The sequence below is a fragment of the Microcebus murinus genome, chromosome 15 (genome assembly GCF_040939455.1).
Source record: "Microcebus murinus isolate Inina chromosome 15, M.murinus_Inina_mat1.0, whole genome shotgun sequence".
Taxonomy (NCBI): Eukaryota; Metazoa; Chordata; class Mammalia; order Primates; family Cheirogaleidae; genus Microcebus; species Microcebus murinus.
In genome coordinates this window covers 4267693-4283309 of record NC_134118.1, presented here as the reverse complement: position 1 = coordinate 4283309, position 15617 = coordinate 4267693, and the positions used below count along the sequence as shown (strand labels likewise).

General features: G+C 41.6%; 1 protein-coding gene across 1 annotated transcript in view; it reads right to left on the bottom strand.

Moving 5' to 3' along the window:
• LOC105873471 (testis expressed protein 56) overlaps window positions 1-15617 on the bottom strand; it is a 43549-nt gene that overhangs the window by 11733 nt on the left and 16199 nt on the right. The window contains exon 3 of the mRNA XM_012768397.3: window positions 67-289. Within this exon, the coding sequence (XP_012623851.1) occupies window positions 67-289 (223 nt within the window). The remainder of the gene's footprint in view (window positions 1-66; window positions 290-15617) is intronic.

The window sequence follows — 15617 nt, the reverse complement described above, 5'->3', positions numbered from 1 at the left end:
GAATAAAAAATTTTGTAAAACAAGCTTTAAGAATTCCCATAGGTTTTTGGCGATAGAGAGTCTTACATCTTTCGACATGAATCGGTGTTGCCAGGAACACTGTAACATGGTGCCTGGGATCCGGCTTTGAAAAGCACTCACAGCGTTACAAGCTGAAGTCGTGTCTTTGAACACCACTATAGCACTTTGACGTCCACACACTGTGACTGAGTGAATCGGGCCGAAAGCTGACAGCCGACAGATCACAGACCTGAGGTCCTCGGTGGGTTGCATGTTCTTTTTCAGCCATCTAGCAAGGAAGCAAATGGAAGGAATAGTATTACTGGAAACCAAATAAGAATCTTAGTTCCTTTTTTTGCCCCACATTTAATAAAGAGGCATGGAGGGAAACTTGAGTCAGACTGATACAAAGTAATGCTCTGCATCAGTATTTATTTCCTTGTTTGTTGCAGAGTCCCATTCCTGTTTAATGTGGTATTTTATGAAAGGCACAAGGCAAGCTGCCTTAACTGCCCTTGCAACTCCATGTTTTGATTAGTCCCATATGCAACACTTAAGGGCTGAGGGTGTAATTCCAAGGGTTACAAAAGTGGCATGGGATATTTTGCTTTTCTAAATACTGTTCATCCTTTTTGACCTTTCCTTCAACCATCAGTTTCCAGGTAGTTAACCCCGACAAACTTCTAACTCTTTAATTCTTAATGTTTTTATTCCAGTAATCTAATTCCAGAATGTTCAGTCTTATAGGAAATATGTGAATAGAAATAACCATTAATTCTTTTTTTTTTTTTTTGAGACAGAGTTTCACTTTGTTGCCCAGGCTAGAGTGAGTGCCATGGCATCAGCCTAGCTCACAGCAACCTCAAACTCCTGGGCTCAAGCAATCCTCCTGCCTCAGCCTTCCGAGTAGCTGGCACTACAGGCATGCGCCACCATGCCCGGCTAATTTTTTTCTCTGTATATTTTTAGATGGTCAATTTCTTTCATTTTTAGTAGAGATGGGGTCTTGCTCAGGCTGGTTTCGAACTCCTGACCTAGAGCAGTCCACCCGCCTCAGCCTCTCAGAGTGCTAGGATTACAGGCGTGAGCCACCGCGCCCTGCCAACCATTAATTTTTATTGGACACTGACTATCACAGTGCTTAATGCCCGTTACGATACATTATCACCCCCCCAAAAAAAGTGGTCAAAAATTTAAAAGAAGGTAAGTCCTGTTACTACTACCCTTTTACAAGCAGGCATCTTGAGACATGGAGATTGAAGGAGCTTTTCTAGAGTCAAACTCCCAGTAAACGTCAAAACTGACATTAAAAATGCAGGCAGAACTTTCCAGTTCTAGCCTGACAGCATGAGCCATATATTGCCCATCCCTCCCACTAATTACAACTAAAGCCTCTAGACAAAGTATGAAAAAGGGCTACTAGAGGATGCTAAAATTAAGAGCAGGTAGATTGTGAAAGCATGTCAAAACAGAAGCAACTGTACAGGAATGAGTTCCCCAGATTGCGGGAAATATAAAAAACAATTGCTGGGATCTTTCTCCTGAGCATGGCACTTTTTCCTCAAAGCACACCCTCATTCTGGAGTGGTGCTATGGTGGCCATGGCATAGCCAACCAAATTCATGTTAACGAAAACAAAAACATCTTTCTAAGAAAAGGATCCCCTAGGGGCTAAAGAGTGAGAGTAAGAAGAGAATCCTGGCTGGGCGCGGTGGCTCACGCCTGTAATCCTAGCACTCTGGGAGGCTGAGGCGGGCGGATTGCTCAAGGTCAGGAGTTCAAAACCAGCCTGAGCGAGACCCTGTCTCTACCATAAAAATAGAAATTAATTGGCCAACTAATATATATATATAAAAATCAGCCGAGCATGGTGGCTCGTGCCTGTAGTCCCAGCTACTCGGGAGGCTGAAGCAGGAGGATTGCTTGAGCCCAGCAGTTTGAGGTTGCTGTGAGCTAGGCTGACGCCACGGCACTCACTCTAGCCTAAGCAAGACTCTGTCTCAAAAAAAAAGAAGAGAATCCCACAGCAGAGAGAGAAGTCCCCCTAATTCTGTGTATGAAGTCTTAAGGCCCTGAGGGAGACAGACTCAAACCAATATAGCAAAGGCTTTGAGAACTGAACTGGGATTTTTAACTGCCACCACAGAGCATCAAGGCAGAGCTTGTAGTCTGAACCTAATCATGTTGATGACTTGCTAAAACAAAAACATTTCTCTAGATGACTGCAATTTGATCTGCAAAAACACCAACATCCTCCAGATGGTTGTAACAGGACCCAGGATCCACGTGATATAATAGTCACAATGTCCCAAATACAATCCAAAATTATTTGACATACAAAAAAGTCATGAAAATCTGAAACCTTAATTGAAATAGGCAATACATGTCAATCTTGAGATGACTCAGGTATCAGAATTGTCACAAAGTCTTTAAGGCAGTTCTTAAAACTATGTTCCATGAGGTCAAGAATAGAAATGATTTAAAATATATTAATTTTTCAGCATAGGAACACAAAAATAAAACAAATAGAAATTTTAGAAATAAAAATCTAGAAAAAAATTCACTGGAGATATTCACTAGCAGACTCTAGGTGACAGGAAGGAATCAATGAATGCTAAAGATAAACAGAAATTAGTATGAAGAACAAATAGAAAACACTGAGGAAAAATGAATAAACAAAGGGACATCAGCAAGATGGCAAAATAGTGAGTTGTAGGCCCTCATTCCCCTATGGAAACATCAAATAAGCAACTACAGAATGACTAAAATAACTTTATAAAATATATAAACAAACCAACCATCAAACATCTGCCAATAAGTGAATGCCCAATTCGGAAAAAGTCACATTGAAGATAGTTAGAAATGTTATGGCCTTTTTAGTCACCCTGGCCCCATCCGCCCTCCTGTGTGATGCAGTAAGAAGAAATTGACCTAGTCCCCATTTCCCTCCTCCAGGATAGAAGAAGCAGAGTGGAACTTGATTGCAACATCCTGGCCCAGCTCGGTGACTCACATCTATAATGCTAGCACTGTGGGAGGCTGAGGTGGGAGGATCACTTGAGGTCAGGCATTCAAGACCAGCCCGAGCAAGAGCAAGACCCTGTCACTATTAAAAATAGAAAAATTAGCTGGGTGTGGTGGTATGTGCCTGTAGTCCCAGCTACTTGGGAGACGAAGGCAGGAGGATTGCTTGAGCCCAGGAGTTTGAGGTTGCCGTGGGCTATGATGATGCCATTTCACTCTAGCCAGGGTGACAGAGCAAGAATCTGTCTCAAAAAAAAAAAAAAAAGGAAAGACAACGATGCCCACTGTTACCACTTTTATTCCACCTTGCTGGGAGTCCTATCCAGAGCAGTCAGTCAAGAGAAAGAAATAAATGGAATCCAAACTGGGAAAGAGGCGGTCAAACTATCACTTTTTGCTCACACTATGATCTTTTATCTAGAAAATCCCAAAAGACTCCTGGAATTGATAGATAAATTCAGCAAAGTCTCAGGTTACAAAATCAATGTACACAAATCAGTAGCATTTCTATATACCAATAGCAGTCAAGCTGAGAGTCAAATCAAATCCTCAATGTCATTCACAACAGCTACAAAGAAAATAAAATACCTAGGAATATACTTAACCAAGGTGAAAGATCTCTACAAGGAGAACTATGAAACACTGAGGAAAGAAATTGCAGAGGACACAACAAATGAGAAACATCTCATGCTCATGGACTGATAGAATCAACACTGTTAAAATATCCATATTGTCCAAAGTGATTTACAGATTGGATGCAGTCCCCATCAAAATATGAACAGCATACTTCACCGATCTAGAAAAAACAATTCTACACTTTGTTTAGAACCAGAAAAGAGCCTGAATAAAACTTTTAAAGTGTTCTTGAGATATTAATTTGTCCTTAATAAAATTACATAATGTACTCATTTGGATCCTATAATCTGTTTCCTTTTTAAATTAAAAAGAAAAACACACTAACAGAAGATTTTTCTTTACATTTTCGGTAACTGGCCTAAAAGCAGCAAAGATTTTATGCTTTATCAAGATAATCCCTGTGTTTCCTTATCAGGTTTTGACTAACTAAAAAAACTAAACTTTAAAAGGGTTAAGGTTTACACCCATATAATTTCCTGTATCACCTTTAGAATCTTTTGATAAGTATCATTCTTGGCTAAATAAATGACCCTTATTTTATAACAGCTTGTGATTCTATCTGAAAAAATGTTTCAAGCCTTTGATATTTGATAAACTTTCCAAAACCCAAATTCTAAATCCAGCCTTTTGACCTCAAGCTAGCTTTTTATATATTAAGGCCATTGAAAGTCTAAGGGAGACATTTTAATTAGGCTTATCTGGCATGAGAAAACCGGAAACACTGTCAAATATGAAATGGTATTTAACTTTCTTTGCATTATATTTGTATGAACATGTTATTAATGTATGTTCCACCATTATATAATATTGATATGTCTTGGTGTATGTTATCAGTAATAATTATGGTTATCAAGTTAAATTGCTGTATGCCACAAAAATAACCACCTTTGTCTGTCAATTGTCTCTTTAACCATGGCTAGTCTAAGACTTTTGCCATCCATAGACAATTCTTATTTTACTTTGATTCCTCTCAGAAAGTGGTTCTTTAAAATGTGGTTCTCCAAAGTTTACTTCTTCAAGGAAAGTCATGGAAAGGACTGACAAGTTCTCTTCAATACAGGTTTCTGGTAACTTTGGAGATTATATACCATAAAACTAAAATAAACTTTCAGGACTTGAGTTAGAAAGCCAGTACATCCATCTCTAACTCAGCCTCAAACAGAACAGGAATTAATTACATGATGCTGAACTACATTTTTTAATGAATTTTCATTTGAAACATTGCTGATTCTTTTGTTTTCCAGAAGTCAAGAAAACCTTTTTCCTTCTTTTGAGCTATTTGTAGCTTACAACAAAGTATATATTTGTAAGCAAAATTTGAAGCATTTATTTTTCTCTCTACTTGATTTCTCCAGAATTCGAAAACTAAATGTAAGTATTCTTAATTTGTGGCAATATACTTATTTGTGTAAGTTCAAGTAAGAATCTGTTTTCTTCTGTAGCAGAAAGACGTTATTTCACCAAGACTTTGACTAGAATGGCATATCTTCAGAGGTGTTTAGACTGTGTTAAAGAATTAAGGTTGCCTTTATAAGGCTGATAAAAGCCCTTTGGAAAAACTTGCTAGGTACCTCATTGATAACATTTCCTAATCTGTGGTGAGCAAAGAATGTCACTTTCTGACAGGTCTAGGAACCCCAGGTTACTTTGGGACCTCAAGAAAAGAGGAATCTACCCAATTCATACAGGCACCTGATGGCACAGATAAATCTTTGGCTTGATTCCAGAGGCTTTTGAGTCCAATCTGCGATTCCTTATGAAAAAGTTCCAGCAAAGCCAATTTTATTTATTTTTTTAATTTTTTTTTTTTAAGACAATGTCTCGCTTTGTTTCCCAGGCTAGAGTGAGTGCCTTGGCGTCAGCCTAGCTCACAGCAACCTCAAACTCCTGGGCTCAAGCAATCCTACTGCCTCAGCCTCCCGAGTAGCTGGGACTACAGACATGTGCCACCATGCCCAGCTAATTTTTTTGTATATATATTAGTTGGCCAATTAATTTCTTTCTATTTATAGTAGAGACAGGGTCTCGCTCTTGCTCAGGCTGGTTTTGAACTCCTGACCTCGAGCAATCCACCCGCCTCGGCCTCCCAGAGTGCTAGGATTACAGGCATGAGCCACCTCTCCTGGCCGCAAAGCCAATTTTAAAACAAAAAAAAAAGCCTATAAGGCTAATAATTATTCTTTTTTTTTTTTGAGACAGAGTCTTACTGTGTTGCCTGGGCTAGAGTGCCATGGCATCAGCCTAACTCACAGCAACTTCACACTCCTGGGCTCAAGCAATCCTTCTGCCTCAGCCTCCCAAGTAGCTGGGACTACAAGCACATGCCACCATGCCTGGCTAATTTTTTTCTATTTTTAGTTGTTTGGCTAATTTCTTTCTATTTATAGTAGAGACCGGGTCTCACTCTTGCTCAGGCTGGTTTCAAACTCCTGACCTTCAGCCATTGTCCTGCCTCGGCCTCCCAGAGTGCCAGGATTATAGGTGTGAGCCACTGTGCCTGGCCTTTTGCTGCACTTTATGCAAATAATCAGGCCAAGTATAAAAAGAGTAAAGTTTATCCTGGCAAGTAAATGGATCCTACTATAATTCACTTTTACTGAAAAATGGGAAACTGGAGAGAGAAAAATATGGTTCAGGAAAAAAAACAAAAACAAAAACTATAGTCCACCTGTTAGTGGATTCTAGTCTTGTCCACTGTTTTTGAGTTTTTAATATTTGCCTACAATTTGGATTAAATCCTGAGTTCTTGTTAGAGGCAAGGACCCTCAAAGACCCTCAACTCCCCTATGACTCGTCCTACACACGGACTTCGCCCTAGAAAATTCCAGCTATAGCTCCAAAAAGAATGCAGTCCATGACGTGCTGACCACGGGATGCTCCAGGGAGTGCTGACTGCAATTGTTCCCGACCACCTGCCAGGTTAGAGATGAGTAACCAGTCAAAAACAGGATACTGATAAGACGCTGATTGGGGCTGATTAACCCAGACCCAAGCCTCATCCTCAACACTCTATTTTTTTGCTTCTACTTCCTTGTTTCTGTATGCTTATAAAACCTACTAAGAATCTAAGTAAAGTAGACCTTGACAATCATTCGCTTGGTCTCGTTTCTTTCTCTCGCTCATCTCTTTCAGGCACGGTCCCCCTCGCCCCCGCGAGTAACAGAAGGTCCCGCGGGCCGGGACAAGTTCTCTCCTGGCTACAAGTCTCCAGATAAAGCTCCGAGAGAGGGTTGCCAGGAAGATACCAAGACACCTGAGAGCAAAATTTGCTAGAAATAACAGTTCCTATTTACAGTCTCTGCCCTCAGAGACATGATTAGAAATCTGTCCATGCCGGTAGTACTGGTCACAGAAGAAACCACAAAAAGCCTTAGGGCTCAACAAAGTTCCCTTGACTGGCAACCCAGGTAGTCTTAGGTCAACAGGCAGCGCTAGGTTTCCTGCTGGCTAAACAAGGAAGAGTCTGTGCAATGGCAAACACTATCTGCTGCACTGCAGAAAAGTTGAAACCTGAATAGAAAAAAAATTTCCAACAAGCTGTGTGGCTACAATGGGGCTTTGATAGTGACCCCACACCTGATTGGTTTTGGGGATTACTCACTTGGATTCCTCAGAACTTTGGATAAGCTCTACAGGGGCTCTTGAAGCTAGGTATTATCTTATAGGCCATTGTTCACTTAAGTGCCATGCTAAGGCTGTAAATAAGGGTACTAATGTTCCCATCATGCAAACCTTAGGGCTAAAGCCCAGCGCCCATAGATATTTGCAGATGACTGCAAAAGCGTTTCACTCTCCTTATCCTGGGCTGGACCCCAAAACTCCATCCCTTCTCAGCTGCTGTAAGCCAGAAGGTGTCAGCCATTTCCTTTCTCATTTGTCCACATCTCACACATGAGGTTAGGTAAAAGCCCAGGGGGAACCTTCAATAACAGGGTTCAAGGTGAGAACTAACAGTAATGATAATTAGTCACTGTCCCTGTTTGCCTCTCTATAATTGCCACTCTGGAGCCATGCAACTGGTGGTCATAAAGATTCTTAACTTCTCTCTCTAGCTGGTACATTTTCTCTTTGGGACACAGAGACTTCTCCAGGACAGGGGGGTCTTTATGTCTTCCTAAAGGAAGATTACTATTTCTACACCAATGAATCAGGATTAAACAGCTACCAAATTATGAGAACAAACTCAAAATCTTTGGAACCAAACAAATATCCCCTGGACTAACTCCCTTTTAGTGCAGAGGGTGCCCTGGCTCTTACCCATATTAGGACTGTTAATTATCATAACCCTTATACTAATCTTTAGTCCCTACACCTTCCAGTGTTTCTCTCAATTCCTTCAAAATCAAATTTAGACCTTTACTAATCAATCTTTGGGAGAAATGATGTTGTTACAGGCTTCAACATCATACCAAATGTTAATCCAGTCCACAGAAGATCAATATCACCAGCATAATGATTGCTACCTGCCCCCTCCTGCCAACCCCCTGTTCAACAGGCAGCAATTATAGAGGAAGAGATCTTGGCCCCAATTCCATAAAAACGAAAGACTGGGAATGTTAGGGTGAAGTTGGAGGCCAATGGAAAGTTCCATGGGGGCTTGACCTTTGGACCCTCAATCCTTACCCCCCCCTTTAGGGCCTTTGCATGTAAATAGCCAAAACTCAGTATCCTGCTCTTGCAAGGTATTTCCTGCTTATGCAAGATAGTCCCACACTCCCTTTGGCAGGAGGGGAGGCTGCCCAAATTTGCCCATAAAACCCCTGAACAGGCCCTGACGTGGGGGCTCACACTTGTAATCCTAGCAATCTGGGAGGTGGAGGTGGGTGGATCATTTGAGCACAAGAGTTCGAGACCAGCCCAAGCAAGAGTGAGACCCCTTCTCTACTAAAAAAAAATAGAAATTAGCTGAACAACTAAAAATATATATAGAAAAAATTAGCTGGACATGGTGGTGCATGCCTGTAGTCCCAGCAACTTGGGAGGCTGAGGCAGGAGGATGCCTTGAGCCCAGGAGTTTGAGGTTGCTGTGAGTTACGATGATGCCACAGCACTCTAGCCTGGGCAACATAGTGAGGCTCTGTCTCAAAAAAAAAAACCTTGAATGCTCTCACCATTTCCTGGCTGAGGCCATCTTGGGCTCAGCCCATCTGTATGTAGATGTTAAAATAAACTTCTGTGAACTAAAATGCTCAACCCCTACCACCTGACTGAATGGACTCCCTCGTGGCCAGAGGAATATTCAAGGGCAAAGTTGCCTGCCAGGAGTAGGGAGGTCAGACAGCCTTATCATGCCCCCTCCCTTCTTGGAGACTTCCTTTGTAACCCATTAACAGGCCTAAGGGTATGCAAGACAAACCTGCAGGCCCTCAATTTGCAACAAATGGTGGCTTATCTCTGGTAAACAGTTTATGTTAAAACATTCCAGGTCTTTAGCCAATTACAATCTAAAGAATCTTTAAACCCACCTATAACCTGTAAGCCCCCCCTTCGAGATGGCCCTCCTTTTTGAGCCAAACCAATGTATGCCTCCCACACATTGATTGATGGCTTTACCCATAACCCTTGTCTCTAAAACGTATAAAAACCAAACTGTAACCCAACCACAGTGAGTCCACTTGCCCAAGGCCTCTTGGCAGTGGCTCCGGGTCATGGTCCTCAACTTGGCTCAGAATAAATCTCTTTAAAATTATTTTGCAGACTTGGCTTTTTCCCGTTGACACTTCTTTTCACCTATCCCAGCCTTATGCATTCCTCCCTCCGTGTTTCAAACACTAATCACCTCTTAAAGTTTCCACCACTTAACACTGTCACGCTGGCAATTCAATTTCAACATGAGTTTTGACCGAGGACATTGAAATCATAGCCGGGTATATACCCAAAAGAATTGACTAGCACGGCTGGAACAGACACTTGGATACCCATGATCACAGCAGCATTATTCACAAGAGCAAAAAGTAGAAAGAACTCAAATGTCCATTGACAGGTTTTTGGGTTTTTTTTTGAGACAGACTCTCACTTTGTTGTCCAGGCTAGAGTGAGTGCCATGGCATCAGCCTAGCTCACAGCAACCTCAATCTCCTGGGCTCAAGCAATCCTGCTGCCTCAGCCTCCCGAGTAGCTGGGACTACAAGCATGCACCACCATGCCTGGCTAATTTTATATATATATATATTATTTTTTAGTTGGTCAATTAATTTCTTTCTATTTTTAGTAGAGAGGGGGTCTCGCTCTTGCTCAGGCTGGTTTCGAACTCCTGCCCTTGAGCAATCTGCCCATCTCGGCCTCCCAGAGTGCTAGGATTACAGGCGTGAGCCACCGTGCCCGGCCTATTGACAGGTGAATGGATAGACAAAATGTGGTCTGTCATAGAGTGGAATATTATCAGCCTTAAAAAGGAGTGAAATTCTAATACTTGCTACAACATGGATGAAACTTGAAGACATTATGACAAATGAAATAAGCCAGACACAAAAGGACAAATATTGTATGATTCTGTTCAGTTGAAGTACCTATGTTCCGGCAGGTGTGGACAGCTCTTGGCCGAAGAGAAACCCAAACCCGAGCGGCATGCGGAGAGCTGGCGAGCTCAGAGGGGCACATCTGCCACCAGACTCTGAGCGCCTCTTTTCCGTTTTCTTTTAGTTTTATACCTTTTGGGGGGTTACAGTTAGCCAATGGCAAGATTTCACAAAAGTCACCTCATTTACATAGTGGTCAGCCAATCAGAAGTATGTCCCCAAATCACCTCATCAGCTGTGGGTATTAGCAGCTGCTCAATTTAGGAGCAGGATAAGCGAAACAGGCGGGTTTTGGTGGAACGCCCTGACATAACATAGGCAAATTTATAGAGTCAGAAAGTAGAATAGTGGTTACCAGGTGCTGGGGGGACAAGGGAATAGGGAATTATTGCTAAAAGGGGAAAGAGTTTCGTTATGAGACAATGAAAAAGTTCTGGAGATGGGACATGCTGATGAATGCACAACAATGTGAATATATTTAATGCCACTGACTTAATTACACTTGAATGCTTAAAATGACAAATTTTATGCTATGCATATTTTACCATAATAAATATTTTTAAAACAATGCAATTAACCATATTAACAGAATAAAAGATAAATATGATTAATTCAATAGATACACAGAAAATATTTAACAAATTTCAATGACCACTTGTGATAAAAGCAAACCCACAACAGTAGGGACCCTCCTCAAACTTATAAAGGGAATCTACAAAAACCTAGAGTAAACAGAATAGTGAAGTATGTTTTCTCTGAGATTGAGAGCAAATCCAGGATGCCTGCTTTTAGCACTTCCATTCAACGTTGTCCTGGAAATCTTAGTCACTGTAATAAGACAAGGAAAGGAAATAAAGGAATGAAGATCGGAAAGGAAGACGTAAAACTGTTCCTATTTGCAGATAATATGACTACTTACATAGAAAAATCCCCAGGGAATTATATGTTCCAGCAATCTCACTTCTGAGTATTTACCCAAAAGAATTAAAACCAGGATCTTGAAGAGATGCTAGCACTCCTATATTTATTGCAGCTCTATTCACAATAGCCAAGATGTGAAAAAATGTAAATGTCTATTGACACATGAGTGGATAAAGGAAATATGGTACATATATATACAATGGAATATATTGTATATATTGGAATACTGAATACTAATGGAATAGAATAATCAAAGAAATGGAATAGTATTCAGTATTTAAAAACATAGAAACTCTGCAGCATGTGACAGTGTAGATGAACCTTGAGGACATCATGCCAGGTGAAATAATCGAGTCACAGAAACACTGTGTGATTCACTTGCATGAGGCATCTAAAATAGTCAAATTCATAGAATCAAATAGTAGAATGGTGGTTACCAGGAGCTTGTGGAAGGGAAAATGGGAGTTACCAATCAACTGGTGTAAAGTTTTAGCAAACATAAAGACAAATAAGCTCTAGAGATCTGCTTACAACGTTGTCAACTACAATGTATTGTACATTTAAAACTTGTTACAAGGTTTGTTGAGATCTCATGTAAAGTGTTATTAGAAAAATCCCAGGTAATCTGAAAAATAGCTACTAGAACTAATAAATTAATTACAAGTTTGCAGTATACCACATAATTAAAAAATAAATTGTATCCTTATGTTTTTAAAATTTTTTCCATTTATTGCATTTTAAAATAAATTTTAAAATGTTTTACACCATTTACAGTAGTGCTATAAAACATAAAATACCTAGTGTGGCTCAGAAAATTATTCCCCAAAGTATGGCACTTTGTAATGCCAAGCACTTTGAATCACAGGGGAGCAGAAGCCTTGGAAGCTGCCCAAAATCAAGGTCTCTCTGACCTTCCCTTTCTCCCTGCAAAGCACTGGGAGCAGCTTTCTCTGAGTTCCCTCATCTGACTTAGGGAAGCTCTTCCAAAAGAAATACAAATGCCTTTAACCCCATTGGCAAGCTCATTAACCAGGAAAGGTTAATCACTGAGGAAGAAACTAAATGTCCTCACCGGGCCTGCCCGGACAGCTTCTCACTGTTCTCTGAGGGATGCCCCTGCGAGGCTCCATCCGCGTGCGTAAGAAGACAACCCCGGTCTGTAGTGCAGTTCTGCCATTCACCTGCCCGTAACTTGTTGGCGCCTCTCCCAAAGCTCAGAAGAACTTTCTCCCAGGCTATCATCTGTTTTCTGGGGCCCAGTGATCTCCCCCAAATCAGCTACTCTCCCTCCAAAATCCCTTACATCTTCTACTTTCCTCTCCCCTATGAAGAGGGTATTTAAGCTTCAACCAGGGGGCCTTTCTTTGAATTTTCATATCATGCATGGCTCCCATGCACTTGCACATTAATAAATCTGTATGTCTTTTCTCCTGGTAGTCTATTGTCAAATTTAGCAGACTCCTTTCATCGAAACTTCAGAGGACAAAAGGGAAGCTCCTTTCACCCCTACCCTGGTAATAAATATAACAAAAGATGACCAAGACTTCTTTACTAAAAACTGCAACACATTGCTAAGAGAATTTAAAGAAGACCTAAACAAATGGACATATATACCTTGTCCATGAATTGGAAGATTTGGTATTATTAATACTCCTCTATTGATCTATAGATTCAACTCGATCCCAACCAAATTCCAGTAGACTCATAGAAATTGACAAACTGATTCTAAATATTTATGGAAATTCAAAGAACTCAGAATAATCAAAGAAATTGTGTAAACAGAAGATCAAAATTAGATGAATTACCCCACCTTATTTCAGGACTTACTACAAAGCTACAATAAGATAGTTTTGTTTTGGCAAAGACACACAGATAAATGGAGCAAAACACGGTCCAGAAATACACCTATACTACATATGTGTGGTCAATTCATTTTTTTTTCTTGAGACAAGGTCTCACTTGTCTTAAGGGGTGCAGTGGCATCATCATAGCTCACTGTAACCTCAAACTCCTGGGCTCAAGCCATCCTCCTGCCTCAGCCTCCCGAGTAGCTGGGACTATAAGCATGCACCACCACTCATGGCTCATTTTTTAATTTTTTGTAGAGTCAGGGTCTCAGTCTTGCTTAGGCTGGTCTCAGACTCCTGGCCTCAAGCTATCCTCCTGCCCCAGCCTCCCAAAGTGCTAGGATTACAAGTGTGAGCCTGTGTGCACAGCCTAGTCAATTCATTTTTGATGAATGTGCCAAAGTAATTTAGTAGGGAAGGAAAAACTTTTTCAACAAATGGTGGTGGATCAAGTAAATAGCCAAACAGAAAAAAAAAAAGGAACACCAAACTAATGAACAAATGAACATTAAACCATGTATAAAAATAAATTCAAAATGGTCTACCAACCTAAATCTAAACCTTGAAACTATAAAACTTCTATAAGGAAATATAAAAGAAAAATCTTTGCAAGCTTGGGCTGATCAAAAAATTCTTAGACCACAAAATGCACAAACTGTAAAAGAAAAAAAATTGGTGAATTGGACTTCATCGAAATTTTAAACTTTTGTTCTTCAAGGTATCATGCAATAATGAAAGGCAAGCAGTCTAGGAGAAAATATTTGCAATGCTTATATCAAAGAATTTGTATTGAGAATATATAAAGAACTCTTACAAAACAAAGGAGATTTAAAATAAGCAGATTTGACTCAGTCGTTTCACAGGAAAAGATATTTCAGCATCTAGTAGGGACAGGAAGTGATGCTTGACAACATCAGAGATACAGATGTCCCTTCCATTTGAATCAGCCAGGATTTGTGAAAGTCACAGGTGCAGGAGTGTTGGCGGCATCACTCACCCCTGATGCCTCTGAGTTCCAGGGCATGCACAGCCGGACTAGGGGATGCGTCCCTAGACGTGGCTCCACATGCAGCGAGTCCTTCCACCCAACCTGCCTTGGTTGCCTTGCAGCTGGGCACTCAGGGCCGTGTTCCCATCTTTCCATGGTTTGGCTTCCAGATTTCTGCCCCCACCTCTGGGGGAGAGCATTCTTTTTTTTTTTTTTTTTTTGAGACAGAGACTGGCTTTGTTGCCCAGGCTAGAGTGAGTGCTGTGGCGTCAGCCTAGCTCACAGCAACCTCACACTCCTGGGCTCAAGCAATCCTGCCTCAGCCTCCCAAGTAGCTGGGACTATAAGCATGCGCCACCATACCCGGCTAATTTTTTCTATATATTTTTAGTTGGCCAATGAATTTCTTTCTATTTTTAGTAGAGACCTCGCTCTTGCTCAGAGCTGGTTTCAAACTCCTGACCTTGAGCAATCCGCCTACCTCAGCCTCCCAGAGTGCAAGTGCTAGGATTACAGGAGTGAGCCACCGCCCCTGGCCAAGAGAGCATTCTTTTTATCAGGATCTAGTCTTTCAGAGACTCCTTTTTTTCTCTCATATATTTTCTTTTCTTAAAAACTTCTGATGCTAAGTCTGATTTCCCAGTACCTCTGGACTCTGTTTCCAGGTTTCTTTCCTGGATTACTTCCCTAGTTTGTGGGACCCTTTTATTCACATTCATGGCCTCAGGGGCAGAAAAGTATTTTTCAAGGCTTACTTTCCCTGCAAGCAGTCAGGCCAGCTGTGATTGTCCCTGGAATGCTGAAAACGGTCGTCTCTACACATCACAGGAAAATTATTCCTGTTTCTGATGCTCCTGACTTGGAGGGTTTCCGTGGTTCTCGCCTTGGCTGCGCACTGCCATCGCCTGCGGGCATTCTAAAAGCAGCAAGGCCTGGCCCTGGCCCTGAGAGCAGGCTCAGTTGGTCCGGGTGGGCACAGCAGACGCAGGGCAACCATACAGGCAGGCAGGGCTCAGAGCCCCTGGAAGGTTGCAGTGGTGGCTTTCCCTGCTTGGCCACCCTTCAGTGAGGCCTCTGAAGCTTCTCCTAGTTCCCTAGGCTTCCTTGTAAAATCCAGTGTTAGCAAGTAACACTGCCAAGGCCGTCTAGTGAGAACCTCCCACACTCAATACCTGATCACCCTCGTATCTGATCGAAATTCTTCACTCCCCACCCGTTGACTTTGATCCTTGCATTCCTGTTAGGCTGGTTCCGCCAGAATTCCCCCACAGTCTTGCCTCCTCTTAGCAATTTTCTACCCACAGACCCCCTGCTCCTTGGCTATAAATCCCCACTTGTCCCTGGTGTTTTCGGAATGGAGTACCATTCTACACTGGAGTCTCTCCCCTATGCCAATCGTCCTAAACAAAATTCATCTTCACAACTTTAACTTCTGTCCAGCTCTGGTTTTCTCTGATGTAGGGCAGAGGAATTTGTAGGACAGAAGAAGGGCAGAGGAGTTTTTCCAATTGTCGGGAATTTACTTGGGTGGGGCAATGAGCTAACCGCAAACTTTTGCTTCTGGTCATTGCTTGCTTGCTACGCCGCTGTATGGGGAATTATGGGATGAGGTCATTGAAGCACGGGCGACTGGCCCATCAGGCAATAGGGGGCAACCAACCCGCCAATTATTTCAAAAGGCAA